General features: G+C 34.8%; 1 protein-coding gene across 3 annotated transcripts in view; it reads left to right on the forward strand.

The window, feature by feature from the left end:
• LOC129236006 (uncharacterized) overlaps positions 1-12,422 on the forward strand; it is a 94,866-nt gene that overhangs the window by 47,406 nt on the left and 35,038 nt on the right. The window contains exon 4 of one of the 3 annotated variants that reach the window (XM_054870133.1): positions 5,507-5,757. In XM_054870133.1, coding sequence (XP_054726108.1) covers positions 5,507-5,757 — 251 coding nt within the window. The remainder of the gene's footprint in view (positions 1-5,506; positions 5,758-12,422) is intronic. The other 2 variants (XM_054870132.1, XM_054870134.1) reach the window with 2 other exon arrangements.

The following is a 12,422-nucleotide window of genomic DNA, read 5'->3' on the forward strand; positions in this document are numbered from 1 at the left end:
AAGTTTGAGGCACAGGAGCGCGTGGACTGCTCTCTACCTAGTTAATGGGCTGTAGAAGCTATAATATTGCGAATTTCCGCATGAAAATTTCTCAGTGTATTCTTATAATACTATACTTTTGAAACATCGAAAAACCAAAAAATCGATTTTTTGAAATTTCCCCTTAAGATTTTTTTAAAATAAATAATTATTTCCTAGTCTCCGCGCAGCTAATACCCTTTTTTGTTGTCTGCGCTTCATCTTTTACTGACAAAACTATCCAATAAGAAAATCAGCTGTTCACTAATCCGCGTAACAACCGTCTGTCACACTACAATTTTAATCAGAATTAACTGCGCTGGTAATTTCGTTTAACGGCGCCGTGTCTAGGCTATACGCGACATTGCAGGGCGAACGTTTGACGTTTGGAATTTTGTTTATACTATGAAATAGATGTACATTGTTTTTTTTAATATAAACGATAAGAGTATTACGTACTGAGTATACAACAGAAAAACAATCATTGACTGGTGTATTCTATCTAATATTTTAGTGTGAAAAAATCACGTAATTAGTTATACATTTATTTACATACTTCATAAGCTCAGAGTCATAAGGTGAAATATGTATTCATGTAACACTGCAGTCTTATATTTTTAATGTTACTGTACCTTTTTTGCCTATTTTTTGAATAATTACTACATACATTTTTATGGGAACGAATTTGTTGCAACTGAATACTACGGTTTGCGTATTAAATGTGCTTACCTAAATTTACTACTATACTATTTTTTTATACTCTTCTTCTCCTGCTCCTTTAATGTAAAAATGTGATATGTTTTCTACTCTATACACACACATACATACATACGTACTAAATTTGGTACACAATGTTACGTTTCCCATTTGTCTTTTAATGCTTACCTTTTTAAATGCATAGTTACTTAAAAATTTTGTATGAATGTATCCTTCACAAAAAAAAAAAAAAAAACAAATTCCTCTTTTGTTTAACATTTTTTAAAAACTAATTTTTCCAAAGCGAAATTAAACGTACATTTGTACCTGTATGCCCTTGAAATTATCTCCTCTATGTTTTTGAATTTATGTTATCAGTTTTTATTTATTTTTTTTCGTGTGACTTTCTTTCCTTTCTTGTAATGCTCCCCATTGTTTGAGGATATTGTTATTTTGTAGCTGAATGAAAATTAATTTTATGTTTGAGAAATGTTGCAAATTTGTAACGCTTTAAATTCAGTTAGTACGAAAATACATACATGATAGCAAACCAAAGTTTTAAATGTGTTATGAGCATATTTTTTTTAATTATTTTTTTAAAACTACCACTTACCTACATACAAACATGAAATATTTTTACATTTGATAAAAAACAAAAAACAATTAGCTTATTTCGTATTAGTCTTCGTATGTCCTCTCCATATTACAATTTTCTTTGTTCAACTATCGCTATACGATGAGTTTTTGAAAAATAAATATATTTTTGAAATTTTGCACATTTGTTTTGAAAAACATTTATTGCTAATTTAATTTATTTTAGAAATTATTGAAAATATTTTTCAGAACTCTATTCTTTTTTTAAATTTTATTTTTAATATTTCGTTTATATAAGTTTAAAACCATTTCGCATTTCCATTAATTTTTATTGATTAATGAAAGGCAAAAATTGTGCATTTGCAACAATAATTTGTTTTTGCATACATAACCACATACATATGTATGTATGTCAGCTATGGAAGTAATATTTCTCGGAGAGCGTATCGTAATTATATGGAATAAAATTGAATGAACTATTTTAAGCACAAAATTGTTTAACATTTTTCTCTAAGTTCCCTTGCAACTTTCCCCCATGTCGACCGAATTGGTTTCTATGTAAGTAATCCCAATAAAAGTTTGAAACTTCAACTTCAAAATATAATATTTTTCAAGCAACTGCAGTATGAATAGCTAAATGGAAATAATTTACTATACTTATAACGCCCCTAGTAGAAAACTCGACCCCTAATAGTTTTTGGCCGAGTTTAACAAAGCGCGCCAGTCGTTTCTTTCTCGTGCTAACCGGCGCCAGTTGAACACACCAAGTGAAGCCAGGTTCTTCTCCACCTTATCTTTCTAACGTAAAGGAGGCCTTCCTCTTCTTCTGTTACCACCAGCTGGTACCGCATCAAATACTTTCAGAGCCGGAACGTTTGTATCCATTCGGTCGACATGACTCAGCCAGCGTAACCGATGGATCTTTATTCGCTGCGCTATGTCTGTGTCGTCGTAAAGCTCATGCAGCTCATCGTTCCATCGCCTGTTCGCCACAAAGGTTCAAAAACCTTGCGCAGAATCTTTCTCTCAAACACCCAAGCGTCGCTTCATCGTATGTTGTTATCGTCCACGCTTCTGCGCCATACGTTAGGACAGGCATGATGAGAGCCTTGCAGAGCATTAGTTCTTTTCGTCGAGAGAGAACTTTACTGCTCAGTTGCCTACTTAGTCCAAAGTAGCACTTGTTGGCAAGAGAGATTCTACGTTGGATTTCTAGGCTGACATTGTTATACATAGGTGTTAATGCCGGCTCCTAATTATACGAAGCCTTTTACGACCTCGAAATTATAACTGTCAACAGTGATGTCAATATCATCGGAATACGCCAGCAATTGTACACTCTAATAAAAAATTGTGTCTGAGCGATTAAGTTCTTCGACTCGTACGATCCTCTCCAACATCAGGTTAAAGAAGTCACACGACAGCGAGCCACCCTGTCTGAAACCTCGTTTGTTATCAAACGGTTCGGAGAGGTTTCTTTCCAATTCTGCCGGCGCTACTGGTGTTGAGCAACGTCATCTCGCATAGCCGTATTAGTTTTGCGGGGATACCAATTTAAGACATCGCGGCATACAGATAACTCCTTTCCGTACTGTCAAATGCAGTTTTGAAATCGACGAAAAGGTAGACTTTCCAGGTCTATAGCCACACTGATAAGGTCCAATCAGTTGGTTGACGGTGGGCTTCAGCCTTTCACACAATACGCTCGCTAGAACCTTATAGGCGATATTTAGAAGACTAATCCTGCGGTAATTGGCACAGATTGCAGGATCGCCGTTCTTATGGACTGGGCAGAGAACATTTGAATTCCAATCGACAGGCATGCTTTCATTCGACCCCTAATAATTGAACTATGTACATATATCAAGTAACTTTCAGTTTGTATGGGAGATGCCACTCCCTGTTTACCAGTACCCACCAATTTTCACCAAAAGTTAGGTATTGATAATTTGTGCAACTGTCTCAAATTTCACTATCTTAACTTTTCTGATTCCGGTGAAAAACGGTTTGGAAATTTCAGCTTATATGGGAGATGCCACGCCTCCTTTTTCTATACCTACTATTTTTGACCATAAGTACGGTTTATGCAATTTATGCATACGTAACACTTTTCAGTTCTCTGGCTTAGTTGGATTTGGAGATACATTGGTTTTTACGTTTTGATATATTTGTCAGATGTCACGCCCCCTATATATCAAGGTTAATATATCTGCACTTAAACAAATAAAGTCCTTCAAATCTGTACATGCTTCATTGAAATCGGGGGAACGGTACATTAAAAAAAGGGCTTTAAATATCTTAGTGTTGTGTATTTATACAATGACTCCACACCAATATAATTAAATTGGTGAGCCAGAATGGGCCATGGAGCATTAGTTAAAAATATGAGTGTTTTAAAGCTCGCGCTTGTATAATATTAATGAGTATTAGCCTAACTGTGATTGGCACTTACACCCTGCGAGCCGAGCTTCTCTTTCACTTCAAGGGAGCGACTTAGCGTTTTATGCCGTTTCCGCATGTTAGATGGTTTTCTTCAAAACCTTTTTCATGGCAGAAATATACTCAGAGGTTTGCTTTTGCCTTTGCTAAGTGGCATTCCCGGAATATATGAATGATATAAACAAAATTGTGCACATTGGTACAGTTGAATGAGAGACATGTGAAAATGCGAACAAGAATGTAAGAAGAAGAAGAAATTACACAACCAACACATTAATAATTAACACAAGTGCGACGTTACACATACAGCAATTCTGTCAAATTCGCTGAGACCAAAGCAGCGGTACTACGATCGGCACCACCTTATTATTCTATCCATCGTGCTATCATTCGATCTTTCTGGCACACAGTAGGTTGCGAACGCAGAGCAATCGAATGATAGTCAAACTTAGGCTCGGAAGTGGGTAACGGGTTGACGGGTGGTGAACAGCTGATCCACTTCCGTCGGAAAATTCGGTCGATTAAACACAATTGCGATCGGTCGGTTTCAAGCTGACATTTTGTGGTTACAATAAAATTAATTTTGTAGTGAAATCCTTTCGTTTGCTATATTTGTGAAGAAACTCGTTGAAGCTCATTGTTACAAAAAAAAAAACAACTTCTTTCTGAATTATTGATCATTTGCATTGCTTCTTTTTGCAAATCGACTATTATTTGCTTGTTATTTGACTGCTGTTGCTTGTAAAGAAATGAATTGCTATCAAGTAATCAGAAAAGCAACCCTGAGTCTTCAACCTGGATGAGAAAATGTGATATAGAAAATATCTCTAATTATGATATTTTGCCGCCGTAAAAATAACCGATGGTAAGAAATTCGTCCCGCTCATTCAACTACGTCTCAATTATGCCGTATTCTCTCTCTCTCTCTGGTTGGTACTTTCTTACAAAATATGAGTTAATTTATAATAATTGCTCGCCAAATGTTATGTGAAAATACGTTCCGGAACTCAATCCCGATTACCATCTTGATGGCGTCGACTTAATTTTTTTCCCATATTAATTTCTATTTTTTTGCGTCACAGAGATACATATAATATTATACATACATGCATACTTACGAGTATGTGAATCTGATTTGCTGATAAATGCGCAATTTTTTCCATTTTTATTACTGCATTTTTTGTTTTTTGTTTTTAAATTTTTTATATTTCAAACTAAGTTATTTTTTATAAAATGATAATATTTGATTTGATTTTTGTACATCTACATACTTACATATGTATTATTATTTAGTTGTTATTTATTGCATTGAAAATCAAAATCTCATTTAATGCCCTCAAGTATTCATTTTTGTTAACGATTGATAATCAACCAAAAAACAAAATCATCAAAAAACAAGCAATCGTTTTCGCAAAACATCATTTACGTTAAACTAAATTTACACATACTACATACCTATTTATAAACGTATTTTTACATACATATAATCTTTAAACGTTGATTATGCATATTTAAGCTCATACAAAAACTGCACACACAAGCAGTTTGAAAACATACCTACTTACATACCTAACTACCTACCTACTTAAATACATACCAACGAGTACATATACATACGTATTTATGAAATACATATTTATTTTAGTATTTTCCGTTTATATACAATATTGAAATGAAAAACAATTGAATTAAAATAATAAATTGACAATTTTTGTGCTAAATCGCAAAGTATATTACATAAATGCATAAATATTTGTAGGAAAGGATGTCATCGGTGCCTGGTTATCTATGAAAAACATAAAAATGTTCTTCAATATAAAGAAAGTGAGTGCGAAGGTGATAGTATGTATATGCATCAAACGAATCCATCTGCATTGGCGATGCGTAGCGTTTTAAAACAAAGCGAACATAGGGGGGGAGCTCATCCCAATTTGAACAGCAACAACGGGCATTCAAGACTATCCTCATCGGATCAGTATATAATGAGATCCTATGATGATATGAATGATTGTAAGCATTAATTTTTTGATTTTCCTCTATTCAAACTCACTCTCTATCTCTATCAATCTATCTAACTGTCTGTCTCTATCTCTCTTAAAACGAAACATTCAATTTTAACAAATATTTGAGTTTATGCGTTGAGTTTCGTGTGACTACCTTATTATTTGTATATTTTTTGTATATATATTTTTTTAATTAAATCGTAATTCATATCAACTTATATAGTTTTTGTTTTTGTATATTCATTTTATAAACATTTGTAAGTTTTTTTCACATCTGGTTAAATTTAATTTTATTGTTACATGAATATTTCATTATATATTAAAGTTTTTTTTTCCTTTTATTGCACCCGTTTTGGCAAAGTTTCATATTAGGTTTATAGCAAATGATTTTAGCTTCTGTTAGGATATTTCATTAGTACTGTACAATCATTTATTATTATTTTAATTTATTATCACATACATACATATGGACTTATATGTAAACCACTTTTTCATCGATTCAACCCTTATTTTCTTTTCTCCACTATTTATAATTTTTTTCTCACTTACATTTATGTATATTTAAAGTTTTCTTTTCTTACAAATCGTACAAATTTCTACCGCAAGCTAACGCATAATTTATTTTCCACTACATATACATACTCATATACTATATTTTTAATCCATTTAGCTTTGGGTTACTTTCTTTTTTGTTATTCGTTTATTTTTGTTTTGTTTTAATTTAATAAATCACTAATAAGTGCAGGGAAAAGCCAGACATAAACACCAAATTGTATACTTGTAAATAGCTACTACAGAAACAATTACACACACACATCGAAACATGCATATAAATATATATAAATAAATAAATAAATATTTTAGTCCACTCAATATTCGAATATTCCGACCATTTTGCGTTTTGTTATCTTTTTTCATTTTGGTCATCTTTGCTTTCATTAGTTCATAGCAAGGGTCCTCTCTCTCTTTCTCTCTCGCAAATAATCACAGTTAACAAAAAAAAAACAAAAAAAAAACAATTTTTTACTACATAATCTTAAAAGTTAAAGTTTTGAAAGCAAAAACAAGAACAACTTTATTATTTAAGCGTATGTATTAGCGGAATAGCAGATTAACCCGTCCCAACTTTTGTAAGATACATTTAATAAAAAAACAATCATATTTCAATAAAAAAGTCTCAGCAAATGACTGATTGAAAACAGTTCAAACAATATACATATGTATAAATGCAATACATATATATATATATACAAACAAACACACATACATATACACGTGTGGAAAAATTTTCAAAACAGAACACAATAGATATCGTTCAAAGGACGGTTAATTAAATTAACGGCTAATTGAGAAGGTCAATACGCTTTGATCGTAAATTTTGAATGTACATATATAAATCAACTAAAGTAATTGCATTAAGGTAAAACAAATAACCAAAGAAAAATGACATACATACGTACATGGTACATGCACACAGACATACATGATATTTTCATTATTTATGTTTTCCGTTTGAACGATAATTTGAGTTCCTCACACACACAATTGTAAATAATTGACTTTTGTAAATAAAACTTGTTTGTTAATATTTTTATACTTGAATATTATATAAATAAATATATATACTTATATATATATATGAATTATATACATATTATATATACTTACTTGCAAACTGAAACCATAATATCTGATATGTATTTCTGTATTTCTGTATTTCGGTTTTCTCCTATTCACATACACACCCTCATTTGACTAATTGACCAGTTGTACGTAAAAGTTATTGTTTTTCTCCTCATTATGTGTGCTTTACAACTACAACCCCTACTTACATATGAACTTAAATACACGTACTCGTATGTATGGACATGTAAACGTGCGTATCGCTCATCTGTATAACTGTACATACATAACGAATGCTAGCATATGTACCTGCATACACACATGCATAGAAATCTTTACTCACTGAGAGTAAAGCAAGCAACAAAAAATTAAATAAAATGGCCACTTGTCATGCAGTTTTAGTGTATTTTATTGATACACTTTTGCATCTAATGTAAAAGAAGACTGCAACGTAAAATGCGACAACACCTAATAAAGTGAAAAACATTTTACAGATGTTAATTTAAAACATCTGTAAAACTTATGTTTGTAAATAACTCAATGTACTTGAAGACAATGGCTTGCTAGTTTGAATTGAATATGAAAACTAGTTGCAATAAAACAAAAACCAAAAATAATAATAAAAATAAAAAAAAATACTTATTTGAATAAAAACTATTGAAAATGTTGGTGCATATTTAACCACATGGAGTGGTGTCAATTTAAGTTGAATATGCTCAGCAGTCAATACGAAATCTGCTAGTCCTGCTTAGTGACTTGTGCATCCAAATGCAGCCGGCTCACTAGATTTGAGATAATAATTTTTATGGAGTAAAATAGTTATTAAAGTAATCGCATTTGACCACCTTCCCCTGAGTTGCCCTGCTCTGGCGGGGCTAAGATTTAGGCATCTTGCCTCTTACTTCTTTGCTACGCCTGCTGATATAGCTGGCGTTGACATTAAAAATCTGATGAAGTTCATCAGCAGCATAAAGCGGTTGACGCAAACGCAGTACAGTCATTGTTAATAATTCACACACTCTAAACCCAACCTCCTAACCATCCCACCACCACCTCCCTCCGCCCTCTCATTTCATACCATCGGTTTTCTCTTTCACCTTGCCTCCTTCAAAATGGTATGACAAAGGACGAATCCGTTTATCTTCGTCCAAGTATGCCCATTTCTTGGGTAAGCATTTCAACCTAACTTAACCACATTTAATGTAGTAATCCAAGGTTTTTTGATAATTCAATTGAAGACTGTTAAGTGAGGTTAGGTTTTTGTGGCAGTGGGTTTAAAGTTGTGGAACCACTGTGCACCACGGGAACTTCTACCGTATTCGTAGTCTAGATGAGTGCCTTCCTAACAGCCAATGACCAAGCTACGATCTTCGAGCTGTTCTCTCATGAAAGGTTGAGCTATTCTTGTGATCTTTTCTTAACTATTTGCGGCCAAATTAGTCTGGTTGTAAAACACGTATTTTGTTCTCTTCATGACCTATTGGCTTCCTGGAGAATATTATTTTTTATCCTTAATTTGTAAGTTGTCATAGGGATTCCAATATTACCTGTGTTTTCAAGCTAGTCCTTTCCGGCTAGCTAATTTCCATTGCAATTTCCCTCAATATCTCTATGTCCCTGAATCCATATAAGACTGACCTTGAAAACGGTGCTAATATAATTTAGAGCGCTGCCAGGCATTCCTTAGTATTCGGTGTAGCCGCATTCATTGATTTGATGGTCGCCTGGCTCTCCGAGAAGATATTTATCGTAGTTTTTTTACGGCATGCCTGTTAAGTTACACAGTTACCTCCTATATGGCTAAGGCTTCTGCCTGGTAGACGCTACAGTAGTCCGGAAGTCGAACAGATAATTCGAGTCATAATTCTCTTAAAAAAACTCCATAGCCTACTTTATTTTCGAGCTTGGATCCAACCGTGTAAAACTTTATTTCCTCTCTTCTCCATGGTCTTTGAGTTTGCTACTCTCTTCTTGACGGGCTGTTAGTCTTGAGGAGCCTGTTGAAGGTGGGTTTGGGGAAAGAGTAGTCGATTCCTTGATTATAACTATTGATAGCAATGTAGTATAGAAGTGTGGCCGACTCACCGGGTCTTCCATAGCGCCATACTATAAACTCTGAGCGCTGAAGCGGTGGCTACTTGTTTTCCTACCAAATTTAGAGCAGTAATTGAGGACTGTACTTTGCACGAAATTAAACACGCATCAAAATACTATCAATCTAACGGTATTTCGCAGCAGTAAAACTTCAGCAGCTGTAATATTGTGGTTGATTTATTGGTTCACTTGAATAGAGGCACTAACGAAATAGGAAAAACATAATAATAAATATAGGAAATTTTGTGTTTTTTCACATTTATTATTTAAAGCTGCCACTTTGTTTATAAATTAGTCCGTAAATACTTTGATGAATGGTTTGGTACAAATACTCCAGATAGCCTAATGAAATTTCAGACCCGGCCATTTTAATGATTAGAATTGAAGCATTTTTTTCAATTAGTATTTTAATAAAGCGTTTTTCAGTAAGAGCGCTTCAACGTTTTTTTTTTGAATAAAACACAAACGGTTTGACTTTTTTAACTAATTTTTTTTTATTATCGCGTTTGAACATATACATTTAAGTATGAAATTCGATTTCTTTTGCATGACCACCGCGTGCACGTTTTACGAAGTCCAATCGTTGAACCCAATTTTCGACCACTCTTTTGCATAAATCGGCCGAAATTCCAGCAATTTCACGTTCAATATTGGCTCTGAGCTCACAAATCGTCGCCGGCTTGTTACTGTAGACCAATGACTTCACATAACCCCAAAGAAAATAGTCTAGAGTCGTCAAATCACACGAACGCGGCGGCCATTCGACCGGTCCATTTCTGGAAATAATGCGCTCATCGAACTTACTCTTCAACAAATCAATTGTAGCGTGTGCTGTGTGGCTTGTGGCCCCGTCCTGTTGAAACCACATGTCGTCTTAGTCCATACCATTCAATTGCGGCCAAAAATAATCGTTTATCATGTCGCGGTATCGATTTCCATTCACAGTAACGTGGCGATCGTTCTCGTCAACGAAAAAATATGGGCCAATTACGCCGCCGGCATGTAAACCGCACCAAACATTGTTTTTTTCGGGATGCAACGGTGCCTCATGAATCACGTGTGGATTGCTTTCTGCCCAGTAACGCATATTTTGCTTGTTGACAAAGCCATTGAGCCAAAAGTGAGCTTCATCACTGAAGATGATTTTTTGGAAAAAATCTGGATCTGGTAGCAGCAACAGAACGATTATTTTCATAAAAAATTTGCACGATTTGCAATCGTTGCTCAAGTGAGTAGCGTTCCATGATAAAATGTATACTAATGAAGTTTACAAATGACAAGCGAAAAATAAAAAATATTGTGTCGTTCGCCCTCCCTATCGGAAAAAAGTTGAAGCGCACCTATTGAAAAACGCCTTATAAATAAAATTATAGAAATCCATGTTGCGTTAGAAAAATGATAACTAAACACCACTAAAGCCAACAATGCTCTCTTGCAAAGGGAATACACATTTTAATACCAACGCTTCTTTCTCGCGCTAACCGGCGCTAGTTGGACGCCCTAAGTGAAGCCAAGTCATTTTCCACCTGATCTTTCCAACGCAGAGGAGGCCTTCCTCTATCTTTGCTGCCACCAGCTGGTATCGCATCGAATACTTTCAGAGCCGGAACGTTTGTATCCATTCGGACGACATGACCCAGCCAACGTAACCGCTGGATCTTTATTCACTGCGCTATGTCTGTGTCGTCGTAAAGCTCATTCAGCTCATCGTTCCATCGCCTGCGATATTCGCCGTCGCCAACGTGCAAAGGTTCAAAAATCTTGCGCATAATATTTCTCTCAAACACTCCAAGCGTCGCTTCATCGTATGTTGTCATCGTCCACGCTTCTGCGCCATACGTTAGGAAAGGCATGCTGAGAGTCTTGTAGAGTATTAGTTTTGTTCGTCGAGAGAGGACTTTACTACTCATTTGCCTACTTAGTTCAATGTAGCACTTGTTGGCAAGAGAGATTCTACGTTGCATTTCAAGGCTGACATTGTTATCGGTGTTGATGCTGGTTCCTAAATAAACGAAGTCTTTTACAACCTCGAAATCATAACTGTCAACAGTGACATGGGTGCCAATACGCGATTGTTTGTTTGATGACAGGAGGTACTTCGTTTTGTCCTCGTTCGCTACCAGGCCCATTCGCTTTGCTTCTTTATCCAGTTCGGAGAAGGCAGATTTAACAGCGCGGTTGTTAAGACCGATGATGTGAATATCATTTACCAATTACTTATTTTTATTATTAACAGATTGTAATTTATAATAAAAATAGTAAAATAAAGAAATTCTTGTCCATTCAATAACGTTGAGATCTGGGCAATACGGTGGCCATGCTAAAGTTTCAATGCTTTGGTACACAACCCAAGTTTTGACCACACGTGAAGTGTGTACAGTTGCATTATCTTGTTGAAAGATACAATTGAAAGAATCAAATGTTTCATGAATCTCAGCAGAGTTTTATAGCTGTTTACCGTTACTTCGTAGTCTACAATTTCGATTTAATTCGAACGCGCCTTAGTTCCATACTCCTCCCACCTTCACGGCTGTGATGTCGTCTCAAGTACCTTTCCTCCTTTCTAAAGTCATGGAAATAGTAATTAGTAATGGAAGCGCGGAAGTCCTATTTTTTTTTTATGGATGAATCTTCACTTCAACTAACCAACCAAGCCATGCGGTCCCTTGCAAAATCGAGGCGACGTTCTTTGTGAAATTTACGCAACCCTGAAGATTTTGTGAGCTTCTTTCGGTGTCGAAGCCATCGCAGTTCTATATTTGTAGTTCTAACAATAGGAGTCGCATTATTCCACGCAAATATCCACAACATTTGGACTTCGACCAATCTTTATGCGAAATTGGCGATTCGAAAGTTCCTCTGAGCTCAAGATATTAATTTGTGTTTTTTCGCTAGTTGTTAAACCTTTCTGCTTTCCCAGTTTATTAGAATTAAGAAGTTTTCGACCAAACACAA

This window comes from Anastrepha obliqua, chromosome 1, assembly GCF_027943255.1.
Source record: "Anastrepha obliqua isolate idAnaObli1 chromosome 1, idAnaObli1_1.0, whole genome shotgun sequence".
NCBI classification, from domain to species: domain Eukaryota; kingdom Metazoa; phylum Arthropoda; class Insecta; order Diptera; family Tephritidae; genus Anastrepha; species Anastrepha obliqua.